This window comes from Diabrotica virgifera, chromosome 2, assembly GCF_917563875.1.
Source record: "Diabrotica virgifera virgifera chromosome 2, PGI_DIABVI_V3a".
Taxonomy (NCBI): domain Eukaryota; kingdom Metazoa; phylum Arthropoda; class Insecta; order Coleoptera; family Chrysomelidae; genus Diabrotica; species Diabrotica virgifera.
In genome coordinates this window covers 232,405,827-232,428,462 of record NC_065444.1, presented here as the reverse complement: position 1 = coordinate 232,428,462, position 22,636 = coordinate 232,405,827, and the positions used below count along the sequence as shown (strand labels likewise).

The 22,636-nt window shown below is 30.9% G+C and overlaps 1 protein-coding gene across 2 annotated transcripts in view; it reads left to right on the top strand.

The window, feature by feature from the left end:
- The window catches only part of LOC126880485 (latrophilin-like protein LAT-2), a 620,828-nt gene that overhangs the window by 481,780 nt on the left and 116,412 nt on the right, over positions 1-22,636 (top strand). For both annotated transcript variants that reach the window (XM_050644360.1, XM_050644361.1), the window contains exon 4: positions 2,131-2,317. In XM_050644360.1, the coding sequence (XP_050500317.1) occupies positions 2,131-2,317 (187 nt within the window). The remainder of the gene's footprint in view (positions 1-2,130; positions 2,318-22,636) is intronic.

The window sequence follows — 22,636 nt, the reverse complement described above, 5'->3', positions numbered from 1 at the left end:
CTTCTACTTCCTTGTAGGTTTAAACCGGCATCCGACAGGTGAACTTTTTTGCCACGAACAGACAGGGGGGGTGTGATTGAAAGAGTTAAAGAATCTCAAAAAATATTTTTACGTTTAGTTGTCTGTGATATCTGGAACGACAACATTTTCAAGCTGGTCACGATATGCACTATTTACACTAACAATGTCTATTTATTCACTAAGTTCCTAATAACTCTTTTCAATACATTTGTCACTGTCTGCTTCATCCCATAATGCCTGAAAACGTGCTTATTCTCGCTTATTCGGCATTCATTTTAGCTTAGACTAAGAAAAACCTGTGTCAAAATTTGTAAAAAGTATTATTCACTTACCTATACTTACTTCTTTATAGGAGTAAAAAAAAATAAAGACAATTCTGCAGAAAGTTTAAAATCCGACTCGTAGGGCGTGACCACTTTCAATCCAAATGTACTTGCTGAAACTGAACAGACGACTAATAGTTCAGAGAAATAGGGGGAAAAATAGCCTGTTGGTGACACAACCCCCTCCAGGCCGAAACCAAATTTTTTGAGTAATATGGACATCTATAATAATAACCTATATATTTCCTGCAGCCGATTTTGATGATATACATAGTTATAAACAAATGAAGATCAAAAAACGGTAAATTTTCGCTTTTTTCGTCTATTACTAAGAAAATAGTCATTTTAAACAAATTTAAGAATAAGAAACTCATAAATGGTATAAAAAACTTCAATATGGCGTTTGCTTAATATGTCTATCCTTATTGGTTGCTTAGAAAATTGCAAAATAAATCATAAATTTTGAGTTTTTATAAATATTTATAACTTATGTAAAAATTAACTTAAAACCTTCTTATTACACGGAATGCTGAGACTTATGGTGCTTAATTCATACCCTAAATTTCGAAGAAATTGGTCAAATAGTTTAAAAGTTATTTAATTTGTTTATCCCAAATTTATTTTTTTTGCAACACTGTAAGTCAGAAAATGATGAAGCTACAGTAATACTTTGGATAGTTTATGGAAGAAGGAAATTTACAGTATTAATTTAATTAAAAAAAAATTACAAAAAATAATTATAAACATTGCAAAATTATTTTGCAAAAACATGTGGATTAAATAAATGGGGGGGCTAACTTTGTCCCTAATTGTCCTAGGGCAGTTGTTTTTCTTTCTAAATGTGTATAAAAATTCAGTCTTTCTAAATATGAAAAAATAATTTTTCTACAGGTAACGGTTAAAAAGTTATTCTAATTGTTTATAAGTAAGCAAAAAATCGACATGTTTTTTCAAAATAATTTTACACTGTTTAAAATTATTTTTTGTCATTTATTTTTAATAATGGTAATAGTATAAATGTTCTTCTTTCATAAACTGTCCGAAGTATGATTGTAGCCTCATAATTTTCTGACTTGTAGTGTTGCAAAAAAAATGAATTTGGGATAAACAAATTAAATAACTTTTAAACTATTTGACCAATTGCTTTGAAATTTAAAATATAATTTAAGTACAAGAAGTATCAGCATTCCGTGTAATAAGAAGGTTCTAAGTCAATTTTTACATAAGTTATGAATATTTTTAAAAACTCAAAATTTATGATTTATTTTGCAATTTTCTAAGCAACCAATAAGGATGGACATATTCAGCGAACGCCAAATTGAAGTTTTTTATACGATTTATGAGTTTCTTACACTCAAATTTGTTTAAAGTGCTTAACTTTTTGGTAATAGACGAAAAAAGCGAAAATTTAGCGTTTTTTGATCTTCATTTGTTTATAACTATGTATATCATCAAAATCGGCTGCAGGAAACATATAGGTTAATAATATAGATGTCCATACTACTCAAAAAATTTGGTTTCGGCCTAGAGGGGGATGTGTCACGAGAAAAATCTTATTTCTCTGGACTATAAAAACTATGTGTCATCACATAAATGAATATACAGTAGAAAGGTATCTGGCCGCTGTGGTCAGTACATGCAAAATTTCCTTATGTTTTAGGCGCTTCAGCATTGTTGGGGTTTACTGCACCCCACTTGTCGGATGTCGGATGCCGGGTTAAAACCAACATTATTTTTTGTTACTAAAAAATCTTAGACAGAAATAATTACAACTATATTTTTGTAGGTTTTTGGATACGAATGCCTTTATCTACGGACTTCTTGCTCCCAGTTGTATTATTATCTGCGCAACATTCTACTTCTTAGTGAGATCGGCAATCATTGCTCGGTATATCATCAGCATGCAGGCGGATATCAGAACGCGCGAGAGAATGAGTCGCAAGAGAACGTTACAGATACTTCTTTTTTCTAAGGTAAGTGATGTTGTTTTTCCTTTTAAATATTTATGATACAGTGAAGTATCGAGTTATAATATAAAAGTAAATCTTTTTTTACCTTACTTCGAAAAATCGTCGGGCTAGTAGAGGAAAGGCTGCAAATATAGGCTGGTCTTGTAATATGGGCTAGGTGGGTTTCACAGCTATTCGTTGCAGATCTCTACATTTTGACTATTGCAAACGGTATTTGACGAGGTTAAACTATCAACGTAGCGATGGCGCCACTGTGGTAGATATTTCCCAGTTTATAATAATTGAGGGATGCAAAATCAAAGGCGGCAATCTCCACTTTTTCACGTTTTGAGTTAGAGACGCCATTTCTTGCGTTTTTTTATTATCTGTTAGATAAAACTATTTGTAAAAACTAAAAGCGATCTTAACTGTATAAAAATCGCAGTTAAAAATTCATGTTAGGATCAAAAGCGGCAATATTTATAGCTGAGAGCGTACCAAACACGGCAATCTCCGCTGCGGCCCAATAAGAACCACGTTGCGCTCGCACGTGATCAACTGTAAATGTCGTGAACTCTGTCAAAACCTGTGAATATATACCCGAACTTCCGGATATTTTTGTTTACGTAATATGCATTTAAATTGCTGTTACATTATTGTTGAATATCAGAATATATTTTTCTTCACTAAGTAACCGGCACAATGATGTTTAATTAGTTTTAAAACTGGTAATATCCTTATAGATCATTTTCTTATCAGTCAATCTACTAGATTTGCAAACAAAAGCGGCAATCTCCAAACAAAAATATTTAAAAAAAGGAAAATAAATAATTTCTTAAGCTCCGCCTTCTGGACATCCGACCACAAACCAAATTTTATATGATTCTTATCAGTTTTATTGCGTTAATTTAATTTTAATAGTTTCTACAGTTTTTCGCAGTTTCCCAAAATTATGGAAATGGGAGATTGCCGACTTTGATTTTACACCCCTCAATTGTTTGTCGGTTGGTGTGAGTGTCAAAACTTTTTCGGGTAAGTTGATAAATTCCAGTAGTTAAAAATAAACACGAATTTTAAAAACACATCTGTGTCACGTTGAAGCTCTATTATTAGTCTTTGATATATGCTAATGGGTTTTCTTCAAATTGTCTGCTTTTAGACATAACTTCTTTTGTTGTGCAAAGCAAGCGTGTTTACAATATGGGCTAATGGCCCATATTTAGAACAATGTAGCAATGTAGGCAAAACGAAGTAGGAAAAGGCAAAGAAAAAATGAAAGGAAAAGGAATAGAAAAAGGAAAAAGTAAGCAGGTTACCAAAGTCACAAAGGACCAAAAAAAGAAATCGGGTTCTAGTAGCGAGGATGAGGAGGAATATGTGCCTGCAGATGATGAGAGCGATTACAATGAGTTTCCTTCTACACAGCCTCCACAAGACGCAGCTGACGTAACGTGTATGTTTTGCGAAGCACTTTTTTCAGAGGATAATCTTGGTGAAATATCGGTCAAGTGCTTCATGTGTCATTTTTGGGCACATAACGAGTGCGCTGGGGCCGAAAAAGAAGAATACCTATGTGTGTGACTTTTGCAAATAGTTTTAGCCTGTAAGTTATTTAATGGACTTTTTGTATTTTAGATATTAAAATATATTTGTCACGCATTTATCTCACTTCACACAAATTTAAGACACATTTTTCGGGGTAGCCCATATTTAGGATCATTATTCAAACGGCGCAAAAGTACAATTTTTCATTATTTGTACATTTAAAACAGTTGTATATTTTTTAATCAATTTGGACTTTGGGCAGGTTATAAGTAACTAAATGTAGGTATTCTTACGTACCTTTGGAAATAAAATAGAATTTTTATTCTTTTTTTACAAAGAAAAACAAAATGGGTAGCCCATATTTGCATCCTTTCCTCTACTTATTTGTTCCATATGCCAAATTCTCATTTTGAGATATTTACATTTAAATATTTTGGTAATATTTACTCGTTTATTTTAAAACTCATGAAAATGATGTTAATTCTAAAAAAAAGTATTTAAAATGGTGTGCTGGATTATGATTTCAAATTTTTACTGACTCTTTTTAAATTTGAAAGAAAAAATAAAAACCTTTGCTTATGGGACAAAAAGTAAAATTAGTACAGGAATTTGCACATTTGTTCCATATGCAATGAAGTACTAAACTGAATTATTTTATAACGTTTTATGTAAAATATTTTAGTTTGCGTTTCTATAATATATCTTATACGTATCATTCTACAGTTAGATCACAGTTTATTACATTATTTCTAATCACAGTTAAATCACAGTATATTACATTATTTCTAATCTTATATTACTGCACCTTTTAAAAAATACAAGGTTACATCAAAAAGAAAACTTCTTTTTGTTTTCAAAATTTATTAAGAATTAAAACATGTTTATGTGAAACAAAAAGTAAAAGTTTTACATTCTTCGCGGTAGGTACACGTCATGTAACTGAAATAAATAAATAATTATTGTAATTAAAAGAATGAACCTTATATTACTGCACCTTTTTTTATACAAGGGTACATCAAAAAGGAATCTCCTTTTTGCTTTTAAAATTTATTAATAATCAAAACAAGTGTATGTGAAGCCAACAGTAGATAAAAGTTTAATATTCTTCGCGGTAGGTACCTACTCATAACGTAATTGAAATAAATAATTGCAGTTTGAAGAAATAAAATTATTTATTTATTGAAGAAAATATTGTTTTGTACAATATTTTGTCAACCTCAGGCATGTAGGCAAACATAGACTCGATATGCTTTATTTCTTTAGCATCGACTGTAGGTTTTTCGGTAATAACCTTTACCATGGAAAAGTTAATAATAATATTATTATGATCGTTTTTGCCTTGTTTTTTAACAGAGCCGCGTGTCTCATGTTTATTAAGTCTAATATAAGTAACATTGTCATTATTTTTATTAAAATCACATTTAAAACTAGTATGCAAGGGGTCATCTTTTTTATAGTTAATTTGTTTACCTTTAGTAAAAGGCAGATCTTTGAAATTTAGAGTTTGGCTTCTATCTATCTAATCAGCCCTAAACATCCTTCCTTGGATATAGGCGTCCTCTTCCTTCTTCCATGCCTCTCTATCTTGGACAATTTCTATCCATTTTAACCCAGTGTGTTTCTTCAGGTCATATGACCATCGCATCTGTGGCCTTCCCCTTTTTCGTTCGTGGTTCCACGGTCTCCAATGTATAATAATCTTAGTCCGTAGGGTGTGTCCGGCGAACTTCCATTTAAGCTTTGCTACTTGGGTAGAGACATCTTTCACTTTTGTTTTGTTACGGATCCATGCATCCAGAGTTTGGCTTACTGTTTGAAAATTTAAAAAATCTTATTTTTTAGTTGCTTTACCGGGGGGTATATTTACGAGGTGTCTTAAGAGTGAAACAGGGCTGTATATTTCCCTATGTTTCAAATACTTTTCTATTTTACTGTGAACAGAGTCGATTTCTTGAACTAAACTATGTCCGGGCTCTGAAAATTTTTGTTCAACTGTATTAACGCGATTATTGATATGTAAGAAATACTTTATAGCTAAGGCCATGTGTGAATTGCGGTTTTGGGGGACACAAGAATCCGACCATAATATAAACTTATTTATATTAGGATTTGTTTCTGAAATTTTGTTTTAATAGTTTTATAAGAGCACTGGCAATGTGATTACCATTACGGCCTGAAATGGCTTCATGCCATAGAGCGCAGTAGGTAATTTTATCTATGGAGCAGTGAACAGTTAAATTATATACTGAAAACTTTTTTTTATAAAAAAAATTTGACACCTCAGCTTTTGGTAGAGCAAAAACATTTTGCATATCAAAGCATAAAACAGCAGTAAACTGGTCAAATTTGTAGGCGTTTCTATCAAAGTCTCTTTCTATTTTTCCTTCGATTTTATTTTTTATGTGAAAATTATAATGTTTTTTATTTTCTTCAGTTTTATTTTCAATTAATTTGTATTTCTCGCAGGTATCACATCTATCCTTTTTTGGTAGAAGAAAACCAAAATTATATTCTCTTCTAAAAATTTCTCTATACTTATGTGATTTAACAGGAAAATAAAGTAAAGTGAAGAAAAAAGTAAGACACGTTAACCTCAACTCACTGCATAACACTGGCATGGCACAAACAAGCACCGAAGCACCGAATGCGCTTGTGAAATACTGGCTTCCTTTTGCCCTTTGCATATGGAACACTTACGCACTGAAATAACCCATAAAATAATCATATGGCACAAAGTTACAAAGGTATTACAGAAAAGTCTTGGCTGTTAGAGTTACCAGGGTCAAATTACATACATTATTATGTTGGCAATGTTTCATTACAGCTTCTAACCCGAAAAAGTAGAAAATATGGTATGGAACAAATAAGCACTAACCCGACGAAATTACATCCATTATTTGTAGAAGTTAGTATTCGTATTAAATCAGTTGCAAATTTATAGTACCGGCCATATGCATCCGTTTTGGGTAGTCAACGGTTATTTTATCACACAACATTTTTGTCTTTATTTTTAAGCATTTTTGAGACTAAATTGTTAAATTATGAGGTATTCTGGTATCAAAAGTTAATATTGCTTTCAATCGGTAAAATACACCGTCTTTTTTTGAAAAATTTTTCAAATGCAAAAAACGAAAAATTTTCAAAAGATGAAAAAGATGAAGTTTTCGATCCTAATAGCATTATTAATAATATTTAGAAAATATTAAAATATTACTAAAAGATTTTTAAATTGAAAACTTATTGGTCCATTTCCTTGGTAACACCTCCAAGGCTTCTAAAATTTGCAAGCCAAATGGATGCTGAAGCGAAGAAGACAAGAGGGAATTCAAAAACTTACAATTCACGACCCCGTCTGTAAAATAAATAAAATTGTTATTTAATTTTTGAAAAATTTTCATATTGATTTTTTTAGAAAATATTTTATCTTACGGACTAAAAGCAAGATTATCTTTTAGTACTACAATACCTTACAATTTATTAATCCAGTGTCAAAAATACTTAAAAAATAAAGACAAAAAGTTACGCGATAAAATACCCGTTGCCCTACCCACAATGGACGCCTATGACCGGTATTATAAATCCGAAATTGATGGAATCGATTTAATTTTGGAAGATCAGTAGGCGTGTCAGTTTTCGTTTTTGTAAATAGAAGCGTTCTGGAGGCATTAAAAAAACTAATTACAAGACGCCATCTTCAAAAAGCTCTGGTTCACTTAAGAAGCATTTTTTAACTACGTGAATTGCGTTTAATTTTCTTGAAATTATCAGATCTTTGTTTGTCAGGAGAGTTTCTGGACACCCTGTAGATTTCCCTATCCAAAGAGAGGCTCGTTATTGTATCTGCGCATCCATTCGTTTGTGACGCTGTCTCTGCAAGGGCCATATTATATCATTCGAAGAATTTTACGTTCCCACAACAGCAATTTATTTACTTCTCTTTTGTTAGCGTCCATGTTTCGCTTCCATACGTGACAGCTTGTCGTATTGTGGTTTTATATAAGTATCTGGATTTTTTCACCTCATGAGAGAAGTTTTGACTTAATTAGAAATTGCATTGTAGAGAAAGATCTGGTTCCTGCCATTATTCGCGTTTCAACTTCTCGATCTATTTTATCGTCATTGGTGGTTGTTGCTCCTATATATTTAACTTAATTGACCGCTTAAATGGTATGATTGTTAATAGTAATATTTTGCCCTATCCGCCGTCATTATTGTTTTTGAGACGACCACGTATTTTATTTTGTTTTCATTTATTTCTAGACCGACGTTTAATGCACCTTGTTCAAAGCTCGAGAAAATATCCAACCTTCTAATGTTGATTGAGTCATTGATCAGCTATGTCTAGTTTAATTTTTGGATAAATTTGTCGCATGAGATATTCTAAAGCCAGGTTAAACAACAATGGAGAAAACGGATCTCCCTGTTGCAGTCCAGAATTTACGCAGAAAGTATTTGATATTTTTCCCCCTATGCTAACTTGTGCAAAGAAGTTACTTACACAGATTTGCCTTACCGAAGTTGGTTTCTTGGGTGCGCCCAGCTCGATCATTGACTACCATAGTGTAGGACTATTTATTGAATCCTGAGCCTGTTTGAAGTCTATAGAGATCTTATGCACGTCTTGATTATACTCCCAATTCTTTTCAAACATTTTTTCTGATAGTAATAAATATTATTTAATGTTAGTCCAATTTAATTAAATGTTAGTCTAATCGAAATAGGTAAACAAACAGTAAAGAAAAGACATACTAACAATTTATATTAATATTTATATTAATATTTTAACTTGGACAACCAATTTCGGACACTACAATTTCAGCTCTCTTGAGTTCCTTGGTTAAGTAATATTTAATTACCGAAAAAGAAGTAACGCTAAAGTCGTTAGAGGTTTTCAAAATATAATATATGCCAACAAATATAATCAAAATATAAAAACTAAGTATTAATTTCCTGTTTATAAAATGTACTGTTAAATTAATAAGAATCGATAAAATCTCATCGTAATTTCTAAAAAAATAAACTAGCAAAATGGTGCCATATTGAAACCTGTGGTAACTTTCATTTGGTTGTCATTGATTTCTTCGCTATTCATTCCATTTAGTTGCATCACTTACTTACTAACATTGTGTTTAAATGAGACCAATATAATACATTAAAGATATTGTAATTGTATTTGAGTATAAGTTGAGTATATTCAGTGCTGAAGCCATAGCAATTTATGAGGCCCTGCAATATTTTAAAGAATCAGAAGATATATCTGCAACAATTATTTCCGATTCACTTTCTGTTCTTCTTGCTATTCAAACTATAGATTTTCCCAATAACAATTCAAATATTTATATCCTACTAATTAAGAAAATCCTTTTTGAAATTCATAAAAATAAAAGAAGAGTGAACTTTTTATGGGTTAAGGCTCATATAGGACTAACGCATAATGAATATGTTGATAGGTTGGCTAAAAAAGCCATTGAATATGGTACTTCACATAATCGTAAGTTTTGCATATCTGACTTAGTTAACACTATTAAGCATCGAGTTAAAAATCAGTGGAGTCAATCATGGCGAGATCTTTGTAAACAATCCAAATCTCAGTATTCACTGTTTCAACCTTCTGTTCCAAATATATATTGGTTTAAAAATTACGTAGTACCTCGAAGATATATAACAACATTAATTAGAATGAAGTTTGGGCATACATGTTTCCCTCTACATCTAGCAAGAATTAAAGTTTTTGATTCAAATCTTTGTACAGAATGTCAGAAGGTTGGTGACTTAAATCATACTTTCTTTGAGTGCGCAAAATATATTCCATGCACATATAATTTAATCCAAGATTTAATAAAATGTAATGTTTTTCCACCTTTCAATGTATCCTATCTATTGTCTCTGAACAGCAAGAATATATATGATTGTTTAATGAAATTTATCTGTGAAACTAAAATTAATCTCTAAACTTGTTAATCCTGATAATTTGGTATATTATGTACATATGAAAAAAGAAGAAGAAGAAGAAGAAGATACATAATGGAAAATGTGGTGAGCAACTTGGACAGTCCATAGCGGCCAGCTTTTGAACTGAGTAGAGAGCTGTAGAAGAGTTTGCTATGGAACTCTAAGGACCTCATTGCCTTCCTTATGTATGAACAGAAAACAAAAAAAAAAGTTGTGACTGGCTAAATGACACCCAAGTCAATGCCATAAAAACCAAAAAAAAAAAAAAAAAAGTTGAGTATAATAAAAATACTTGCCGCCAGAAGAATTTTTAAAACCGTCTATTGTTTTGATTAAATTTATATTCATTCAGCACAAAAGACTTATCTCTAAAGTGTTGAGAATACTAATTCTATTAAGAAAGTTGGAAAGAAAGTTTTTATAGGGCTTACGTAAATGTGTAGGGCTTATCGTAAAATATTAATTTTTAAGTCTTTAGCAAAATGATGCCTTAAATTCGGTTTTTGCCATAATCCTGACTTTTTAATGAGGAGACGAATACTCAAAAAGTTCTTAAGTAATGACTTATTGAAATTGTTATTATACAGGGTGTCCAGAAGCCCTCCCGACAAACTGAGATTCTTTAGTTAATTTTAAGACAATTTAACCCAATTTACCTAATCCGAAGATGCTTTCTGAGGGAGCTAGAGCTCTTTGAAGATGGCGCCTTGGAATTAGTTTTTCTTAAATATCTCCAGAACACTGTTATTTAGAAAAACAAAAACTGGTACGCTTATTTATCTTCTAGAGATAAATCGATTCCATTAATAACGCCTCTTTATTACCGGTCATAGGTGCCTCTTTTGGGTAGGGCAACTGGTATTTTATAGCATTACTTTTTTGTCTTAAATTTTTAAGCATTTTTGACACTGGATTATTAAATCGTGAGGTATTCTTGTACTAAAAGGTACTCTTGCTTTAAAGCGGTAGGATACACCGTTTTTGAGAAAAATCGATTTGAAAATTTTTCGTTTATTGAATTTGAAAACAATTTGAAATTTTTTTTTCAAAAAAAGACACTGTATTTTACCGTCTTAAAGCAAAAGTAACTTTTAGACTAGAATACCTCATAATTGAATCATCAAGTGTCAAAAATGCTTAAAAATTTAAGACAAAAAAGTTATGCGATAAAATAACTGTTGACCTACCCAAAACGGGCGCATATGACTGGTACTAGAATTTCGTAACTAAGGAAGTCGATTTATCTCTGGAAGATAAATAAATGTACCAGTTTTCGTTTTTCTAAATAGTTTTTTTCTGAATTTTTTTTTTCAAATTCAACAAACGAAAATTTTCAAATCGATTTTTATAGAAAACGGTGCATCTTACCGACTTAAAGCAAGAGTACTAGTTCTAGAATATCTTACAATTTAATAATCCAGTATAAAATATGCTTGGAAGTTAAACATAAAAAAGTTATACGATAAAATAACCGTTGCCCTACCCAGAACGGGCGCCTATGACCGGTACTAGAAATTCATAATTGATGTAGTTGATTTATCTCTGGAAGGTAATTAAGTGTACCAGTTTTTGTTTCTCTAAATAGTAGTGTTCTGAAGATATTTAAGAAAAACTAATTCCAAGACGCTATCTTCAAAGAGTTCAATCTCCATTAGGAAGCATTTTCGGACTATGTGAATTAAGTTAAATTGTCTTAAAAATTATCTGAAAAATCACCCGTCTTCGTTTGTCGGGAGAGTTTCTGGACACCCTGTATAGCAATGATATAATAATGTTCGAGATAACGTAGCACCTAGCCAACCTAACTCTTAGCTCCAACTTCAAATCTCTTGTGCAGAGCACTTTTCTCATTTTGTTAAAATTTGCTCTAGCCTATTTTATTCTGATTCATGCCAATTTAGTCATGTTCATATTGGCGATCCACTATTGAACTGATTTCCAAATGCTCACATTGAATCAAGAAACAAATTCAACACAACATCGCCAACACCAACATGGCCAGCATGAGACTTTTATGGGTCCTTGCATTCTACTCCTCTGCATTCATGTGCATACGGTACAGTATCAATAAAAAGGAATAAGATAAGAAAAAGCTTGCTACCATACAGTCATGATGTGAACAAGTCAGAGTCGAGCTCAATGGTACCTAGAGCATGAAACATTGGATATTTTTAACATCCATGTTTAATTTCATATTTTATTTCTATGTTTATATGACAGATTAATTCTAAAGGGTTTTTACCCAAATATTTTTTACTTTGGTGCTTAGCATGTTAGATCCACGTGAGTATCACCTATAACTTTTAAAATCGAAGTCAAAATTTTAAATACTTTGCATTATCTTATCAGCCAACTTTAACCTTCTATTTAACCCATCGGGTGGTTGTTTGGAGAACTACTACCTTTTCAAGGGTCCATCGGGTGGTTGTTTTGGGGAAATTCTACTTTATAATTCAATATGTGGTCATTTATTTGGGGAACAAACTCGGCATGTTAAGGATAGGACCACGCCCTTCTCCTGGATGCCAACTAGGTGTCGTTTTAGATTGTTACCTACTTGGCGGAGTCTATAGAAATCTAGAACGGAGTCTATAGAACTATTATGCGCATACTTTATTTATTTGAAGAAAGTACTTATAGGCTACTGATTATATTCAAAATAAGATAGCTAAAAGGAACTACAACGTTAACGGTGTTTTATTATTTCATATGGTCAATGGACATCTGTATATAAAAAAACCGCGGAGTGCTACCATTTAAAGGGGTGCGTTTTTGAGAAATGGGTGAATTAGTCCCTGGGCACAGGTTACATTAGGGTGAGTTCTATGCACTTCTGGTACAAACACGTCTACATAAAAATTGTTCCTGGTTAAATATCCTATCTAAATATCACTTTTTAAAGTCAATGATACATTTTTTACAAAAATATATTTAAAAGAAAAAGCACAAAGAAACCCAAAAGAAAGAAATTTTGTTTATAGTCCCATAACTTTTGTCCACGAGGATATAGGTATAGATATTGCTTTACGGAAAAAAACCTACATATTTCTTCTTTAAAATATTGTTTAGTAGAGGTAATTAGGATTTATAGTTTTCGAAATATGATTTTTCAAATTTCTCCACTCACAGCAATTTTGGGCAATTTCCCTTGCTGTTTCGCAAATATTGTTCTGTAACTTTTTTCTACGCAACTTTAGGTATGTGCAATGGTACACGCAATAGGAATAGAAATCAATTACCTTTAAAATGATCTACCTACTGTATAACGTTGTACGAGTTTTTTTAAAGAGATTATGGTTTTTTATGATTTTATACTTTTAGAGATTTTTTATAATATAATATAAAAATAAAATAATATTTTTATATAATATATTATATATTATATAATATTATATTATATATTATGTAATACCTAATATAAAAAAAATTATTTTTTATATTTTTTACGAATATTTTTGAAATTTCCCATTATTTTTTTTTTCTTCTACATTTAGGTATGTATTATATTGTATAATAAAAAAGCTTATTTTGTTTACTTTAAAATGGTGTATTACAAAAAAATTCTAAGATTATTTTTGAATAAGATATTATTTTTCAAAATGTAAAAAGTACTTGCAACGATTTTTGATTTTAGGATTATTTTTTAAATTTCTCATTATAGCTTTTTTTCTTATACATGAATATACTACATATTGCTCAATAAAGAGGGCTTACTTTCTGTTCTTTAAAATGTTGTATCATCTATATTGAGATAATGGAAACCGAGTGATTCTTTGATATTTTTTTACCTGTACTATTTAAAATTACTTCTTTTACAAAAATTACATAAACATTAGTCTTAGAAAACATCACTTTAGTTAAAATTATTTAAACGTTGACATTTAAAAAATTTTCAAAATCAAAGTCCATGTTTTCGTTAGCATTAGCTTCAATATATTTCTCTGACATTTCTCATTTATCTTAGCGTTCTCACAATTAGTACCCATAAATATGCACCCTTTGCAGAATATTGAACGACTAATTCCTATCTTCCTACAACCTCAGTTTTTTGTACATCCTTTGGTACATTTACATGCTATTTTTTCAAGCAAAGCTTGTGGTGCAGGAGCTTTGACAGTAAATATTGGAATTAATCCATATTTTGAAGTTTGCCCGGCCGAGTCAAGTGGATCCAAAGTATTACCTGTAAAAAATAAGATACAATCATAACACACAATTACATAAAAAAGTTATAATGAGAAATTTAAAAAATAATCCTAAAATCAAAAATCGTTGCAAGTACTCATTACATTTTGAAAAAGCATATCTTATTCAAAAATAATCCTAGAATTTTTTATAATACACCATTTTAAAGCAAACAGAATAAGCTTTCTGCTTTATTATATAATATATACCTAAATGTAGAAAAAAAAGTTATAATGGGAAATTTAAAAAATAATCGTAAAAAATATAAAAACTCGATAAAAGTATAAAATCTTGAAAAAGATAAACTGTTTAAAAGAAGTCGTACGACATTATACAGTCAAAGATTTTAAAGGTAATTGATTTCTATTCCTCTTACATGTACCATTGCATATGCCTAAAGTTACGTAGAAAAAAGATACAGAACAATATTTTCCAAATAACAAGTAAAATTGCCCAAAATTGCTGTGAGTTGCGAATTTTGGAAAATCATAATGCGAAAACTGTAAATCCTAATGACCTCTGCCAAACACCATTTTAAAGAGAAAGTATTTAAAAAATTTTTGTGTGAAGCAATGTCTATACCTATATCCCGGTGGACAAAAGTTATGGGACAAAAAATAAAATTTCTTTCTTTTGGGTTTCTTTGTGCTTTTTCTTTTGAATATATTTTTGTAAAAAAAAGTATCTTTGACTTGAAAAAGTTATATTTACATAGTAAATTTAACCAGGAACAATTTTTATGTAGACGTGTTTGTACCAGAAGTGCATAGAACTCACCCTAATGTAACCTGTGCCCAGGGACTAATTCACCCATTTCTTAAAAACGCACCCCTTTAAATGGTAGCACTTCGCGGTTTTTTCATATATAGAGATTCATTGACCATATGAAATAATAAAACCCCGTTAACGTTGTAGTTCCTTTCTATAGTACATAATCAATAGCCTATTAAGAAAATTAAACTTTTCGAACAGTTTGCATGAAATTTTAAAGGAATCTGGTGTGGATGACAATGACATATGACAAATTTTTTACGACTACAATGATTTACGACTTACATATTTTTAGGACGGATAATATTTATAATATGCAGAATTCCTTTTTAGTGTAGAAATATAGTGAAGCATCGCACCTAGCCAGGCACTTCGCTAGACATATCACCGAAGAAACATAGTGGGGCATTGCACCTCTCCAGGCACCTCGCTACATTTTGAAGAACAAAATAAACTTAAAGTCGAAGTAGTTTTCAATTTTAATAGTAAATTATTAATATTGAAATATTAAAAATATTACTAAAAGATTTTTAAATTGAAAACTTATTGGTACACTTTCCTGGTGACACCTCCAAGACTTCTACAATTTGCAAGTCAAATGGATGGTGCAGTGAAGAATTTTACATTCTACATTCCTGTAGAATTCCTTCCCTCTCGTCTTCACTGCAGCATCCATTTGACTTGCAAATTGTAGAAGTCTTGGAGGTGTCACCAGGAAAGTGTACCAATAAGTTTTCAATTTAAAAATCTTTTAGTAATATTTATAATATTTTCAATATTAATAATTTACTATTAGGATTGAAAACTACTTCGTCTTTCAATGCCAGATGGCGCTAGCCACCTACTATCATCACTTCAGTTGCAATGGGTGGGAAAACCTCTCGATGCGAATCAGTTAAAATATGGAGAACAGTGCCTACGTTCTTTCCGATGAAGGCTCCAATAAGAGCCGAAAATCGCGATTCAAGGGACTGGACTGCACTCCGTATTCTAATTGAAAAGTAAGATTGTTTTGCCTTCGCATTGCAACTGAATAAAAATGGTATACATTTTTATTTTAAACTTAAAGTGTTTTCAAAATGTGATGTGCGTTGTGAGGTGCGATGCTCCACTATGTTACTACACTTAGATGAACTATTTAGAACCCCATCTTCTTCTTCTTCCTATGCAATCCATTATTGGATGTTCGCGATCACGTTTGACCATTATTTTTTCTCTGTCCCTTGCAGTATGTATTAGGTCTCGTGTGTTTCTTAGTCCTGTCCATTGATTGACACTACAGAGCCATGACATTTTCTCCATGCCACTCTCCTTTTGCTTCGATCTTTCCTTCAATTAAGGTTTGCGGAAACTGGTATCTTTCGTTTCTAATTAGGTGCCCCAGGTATGCTGTTTATCTGTTTAATTGTGCATAGTAGTTGTCGTTCTGTACCAATTATTCTCAGGATTTCTTCATTTGTTATTCGTGCGGTCCAGGGAACTTTAAGTATTCCACATCTCAAATGCCTCTAGCTTATTCATTGTGTTTATTTTTAAAGTCCATCCTTCCATGGACCAAGTATTTCGTGAATCTTAGTCTTAGGTTCAGGTCAAAGTCAGAGTTCGTAAAGACGTGTCTTAATTTCATGAGTGCACTTCTGGATCATTATATCCGACATTTAATTTCCATATCCGACATCCAGTCCTCACTTAGCCAGGTTCCCAGGTACTTATTTTCTTACGCGCTCTACATCTTAGTTGTTATATGCTAGTCTTGCATTTTGATGTTAACATAATTGACGACTGATTATAAAGAACTTCGTATTTTTATGTTGGTGCTAAGTTTCATGTTCTCGCTATGTTCTCCAATTTTATTAAGAAGGTTTTGGAGGTCTTCTATATTTTCTGCTATTAAGACCGAATCATCCGCATATCGTATATTATTGACCCAGGTATATACCATTGACTTTGATGCCGCTTTCGCATTCCTCAAGAGCTTCCTGGAAGATACTTTCTGAATATAAATTGAACATTGAGAGAATGCATCGCTGTCTTATACTTCTGAGAATTTTTTGAGCTTTTGTTGTTTCATTATTCACCTTGACGACAGCTGTTTGATTCCAGTAAAGAGCTTCTATGCAGCGAACGTCTTTTTGATCTATGTCGAGTTGTTTTAGTATATGTACGAGTTTATGATGTTGTACTCGATCGAAAGCTTTTCGATAACCTATATAGCACATCATTACATCTTTCCTTTGATCGTAGCAGTTCTGAGCTAGCACTTAGGTTGCAACTAGTGCTTTCCTGGTACCCAGGCCTTTTGGAAATCCAAATTGTGATCAACGAATAACCTTATCGCATTTTGTGGAGATTCTGTAGTGACGAACTTTGAGGAATTTTTTTAAAGAATGGCTCATTAGACTTATCAGTCAGTGGTCTTGACACTTGGTTGTGTTGTTATTTTTTGGCAAAGGGTTATAGGTAGATAGAAGCCATTGGACAGGGAATTTTCCTTTTTTTATAGATTTGGTTGAAAACCCAATACACATAATATACTTAAATACTTTTTTCGTATATAAGTGTTAAAAGTAAAACTTTAAGGCACGCATGTGAAAGTTTGCAGAATGAGCGAGCGAATTCTGCAATTCACATGAGTGCCTTAAAAATGTACTTTCTAACACGTATATCATACAATATTTTTTCTACAAACGTCTTATATATCAACAATTATAATTTATTCATTCTCAATTACAGAACAATATCTACAAAAACTTTTACTTGAACTTGACTGACATTCCATTTTTATATTTTTCTTGACATTACATTAAAACTGCCTATACTGTCAATACGTAAATCATAACAACTATAGAATAACATCTTACTTTTACTGTTGTATATTCTAACAAATTTTAATTGTTTTTTTCTGCAAACGTGTCAAAAATGCAATAATACAGTTTAAGTTAAATTTTAAAAAACTTTTAAACCACATTTTTCAAATTGCGCAAGTTGTACTATTAATAATAATGTTAATAAATGAAATATAAATATTTTGTCGTTTCACAATTTGACTATTCACTTTTAACTGCAGTGCCTTAAAAATTTTAAAGCACTAGTGCTTTAAAATAGCATTTTTAACGCTCCTATGGAGTGCTAAAAATTGCATTTTTAACACGGTTGTAGAAAAATACCCTTTATATGACAAAAAAAGTCTTTTTATTTACATATCAAAAGGTGTAAATTTTTATGTACCTTCTGTTGTATCAGGTATAAATTTTTAATATTCACCTTAACAAAATAAAAGCTTGAGTTTTATTATAGCTTACCTGAGACAACCCGCTGAATGTCGAAGCTTAATAAAATTTATTTAAAGCCACATAATAGTCTCATTAAGTATAACAAACGACTACTTTGGATCAAGCGGAGTGAAAAATACTGACCTGAATAGGTACATTTGCGAGCGTTTTGTGTAAGGTTGCTGCACAAAATATGAAAAAGGAAACTGATTTTCAGCTTCGAAGCTTCGGTGTAGACAAGTAGAAATTGTTGGTTAACATAAATTGATAACGTTGTTTAAAATTTATAGTAGGGGAGCATAGTATGCTAAATGTGCAGTCACTCGAGCGCTTTGGGGACCTATTGGGTTGTGAAGAGTAGGTCCTAAAACCAAAAACATAAGTAAAGTTTTTCATTTTAGTGGGCGCTTGCCATTTTTAAATTTAATTTTCCATTTCCAACAATCGGTTTTTCAGATTATAGCGCCATCTATTCATAATTCGAAAAAATGTTTTGAATAAAAGTGGCTTATTTTTATGTAAGGGATATAAATCTGGAATAAAAATTTGGGGCTCCTATTTAAGATTTTAAAGTAAGCCCCCACCACACGTCCGTGGGGGTCGTGTTTGATACCATTCGATAGATTTTTCAAAAATATTAATTAGATGTGTTTTGCAGTTTTTTGATCTAATGTTTAGTTTGCGAAATATCGCGGGATTTGTATTTAAAATTTTAAAATTACCTCCCACCCCTCTCCGTGGGGGGTCATGTTTAGGATCATTCGATAGATTTTTGAAAAATATTGAGCAGGTATTTTTTAGTTTTTCGATCTAACGTTCATTTCGCGAATTATTCGCTTTATTTTTGTGGAATTTTTTAACTCACCCATTTCCTTACGCCCCGCTCAAATCGTCAGATTTTTGAAATATACACTCTTTTGCATATACTTAACTTACCTTATCTTAATCTTACAATTTCGAGTATTTTTAAGGATAGATTTTTCGGGCCCCCCTTAACCCTTAAACGCCCAAGGGTGGGTAAAAAATGTCCACCTAATGCGTATTCTCTTGTAACATATTTATTACGTGTTTAAAAATTTTCCAAAAATTATTTAATGTTAAAAAGACAGCCTTTTATCGAATGTTAAATTGGTTCTACCGATATTTTTGAAAATGAAAGTAATTGGTGGGCATAAAAAGTACACCCTTGGTAAAACTTGTTACTAAAGGTTTCTATATAATTTCTCGTTGGTAGGAACATAATTCATATAATTATTGACGTATAATTACATAATCGACATAATTATCTGCCAATGAGGAGGCTAAAAGGAAGAATGTGGAGAAAATCGACAAATTTGAATTACTGACTTTTACTGGTATGTTAATTTTGATGTACATTTTAATTTTGTTGTAAGGTTTGTAAATTGTTTATATTAATATTTTAGAAGATACTGTGTCTATTAAGCATAAGATTCTTAAATTTAATCCATTTCCAACAACTCTCAATAAATATATTAGCTATTTCCGAGGTGGACATTTTTTACCCACCCTTGGGCGTACATGGAACCTAAAAAAGGTTGGGCGTTTAAAGGTTAACGAACTCCCCTGTGTTAACAGCCAATATATGGTAGAGGTACCTACATCTGCAGGGTACCCTTACCATTATGTTCAGCAGTATCAGCTAAAAGCTTTTTTTGAATATAAATTCAATGAATAAAAAAAAATTTGCAAACTTTATTTTTAATATGCCTATACCTCTTTGCTTTGAATTTTCGCCGCAACTAATGTTGTTAGAACTTTTTTCCTCGGATGTTCTAGTTAGTCTTGTTAGTCTTCTTTCGATTGGCGATTTATATCTTGCTGTCTTACTGTTTCAATTTTCTATCATCCTTTCTATACGTTCGATTCATTTTACTTTTATGCTTTTTATCTAAGACTTTTTATTTCATAAGATTCTATTTATGCTGTCTAAAATAATAATTATATTATATGTTGGCCGTATCCGGCCTTGTTTCCGATGTGGACTTCATTTAGGAACTTCTTTTAGCCTTATATTGTCCATTTTTGAACATAGACCTTTCCCAGTTTCTTCCATCCATCTTTATCCTGAGCAATATATTTCCAAATTGTTCCTGCTATTCTTAATCATGTTTTATCATGCTTAAGCCACAAAATATGAGGATGAAAATTCTTTAAATAGGGGAGTCAAGATAGAACGAAAACATTAATTGTTTCGGAAAAATTCAAACAAGCTTATATTTTTCTAAAACTTTTTTTGTTAGTTTATATACATATTAAAGTAAAAATTTCTACCCACAGATTTTGACACTGATTGTTTATTAATTGTTTAAACAATAACAATTTTTTTGTTTAAATAATTTTAAAAATATCGTTGAATTCATCATTTTACTATGATAAAATATGTATTTATTTTGTTTTTGATTATGCTGAATTCGAATATAGCATTTTTTACAATTTAAAAATACAAAATTTTAAGTTTTTATACAGTATGTCTGCGTAGCAAGGAACCATATAATATGGGAATTTTTTTTATTATCAATTTTACGAAAAAAAACTTATTCTTCATAAAATGCTCTGCATACCCCTAAATCTAAAACTTAATCATCAGATATCAAATTTTATCAATTTTATACGAGGTATGTCAAAAATAAAAATTTTGTTAAAGAGCAAAGTACCTTTATATTCCAGAATATCAAAAATTGTTATTATGAAAAGTTGTTTGGAATTAAAAATTATGTTTTAATAAATAATTATATCTTTCTAATTAAAAAAAAATTCAATTTTTTCGCAAATTACGGATACCCATCATCATTTTATTTCACGAAAAAAAGTTATTATTCATAAAATGCTCTATCTGGTCTAAAGTCTAAGATACAAGCATCAGATATCAAACTTTTTCAATGTTATACGAGGTATGTAAATAGATATGAATTTTTGTGGCAGTTCAGCGCCTTTATAGTTCACAATATTTCAATTAGAAGGATGTAAAAACACTAAAACATATTTTTTAGTTCTAAACAACTTTTCTTAATAATAATTTTCGATATTGTGAGATATAAAGATATTTTACTCTTGTGTGAAATTCATATTTTTTGACATACCTCTTATGAAATTAACAAAATTTGATATTTGACTATTGCATCTTAGATTGTATATAATGCAGAGTATTTTATAAGAAATACCTTTTTTTCGTAAAACTGACAATAAAAAAGTTATCAATAGCTTCCAAGTTACGCAGACATACTGTATAAGAACTAAAAAAATTATTTTGTTGAACATTTATTAGATATTGTTGAAGCTTATTATTAAATGTATTTTAGGTAAGTTTTACATAAAAAAGTTTTGATCACTGTGTATAAATATTTTGTTAGCTGGTAATTTTCGGTTTTTGTAATACCTTTTTGTTATCTTTCTTAATTTTCTCAAAAAAAAATAGTTTATTTCATTTCTAAAGTAAAATAAGATAAATCAAAAGTCTAATAAGTCAGGAAATAAAATTCGAAATTATTTATCCTCTGAGCTTTTTACGTTGGAAAAATAAAGCCTAACAGAGTGGCGAAATACTCGACAAGGGAAATATAAATTGCATTTCACGTCCTGTCATTCACCATGATAATAATTTTAGCGAGCTATTTCCTTTAATATCCACCAAAGGTGAATAAAGTATAAACTAAAAGAAAAGAAAAGATGGTTCAGATTTGATTACAGTACAGAGCCTTTACTATGTGCTTATACGTATTTCGGAATAACCGTTTCCTCATCGGAGCACCTGGGTAGAGACACTGAACTGAAATTAAATCCTTTCCGGGTAATTATCAAAATAATTACCAAAGATGCTACTAGTACAATCTATAAATCAAAAGTCTAATAAATCAGGGATAGAACATAGAACATTTTACATTTTAATTATTTACAATAGAAGATAGTTTGAATTACTCTCTAACGTTCACGGACGTTATCCACATAAATAATTAATGTAAGTAATAAGAAAATTAAGTTTTATTAAAATTGAATTGAAATGAATATATATAGGCTATATTATGGGCTATTATATAGGGTGTTTAAAAAAGCGAGACGGTCGAGCATTTCGCAAAACAGACCCCCTGTAGGTGTGGTGGGGGACAACGTTAAAATCTTAAATAGAAACCTTAAATTTTTATTGCAGATTTGGATTCGTTATGCAAAAATAAGTAACTTTTATTCGAGAATTTTTTTTGGCATTCTTGATAAATCGCGCTATAATCTAAAAAAACGAATTCTTCTCTAGGAAAATTATGAAACGGTCTGTTATCTCGAGAAATACACTTCTAAATTAAAAAACAAAAACAAATAGTCACTGGTTTTTTGAAATCTATCGAATGACATAAAACATGAGTTCAAATCTATCCCCTAGGGGTGGGATGGTGAGCAATTTTGAAATCTTTAATAGGAACCCCCATTTTTTATTGCAGAGTCTAATAGCCTAATAAAATAAAAAAAAATCAAAATGTAATTCCGTACAGGCTGGAATTAATTCTATATTAAAGTTTAGGTGAATACAAAAGATATTTTTAAAAAGGTATCCAAATCAAATGAGGGGATCATTGTTTAAATAATTAAAAAGGGGTATTTTTTGCAC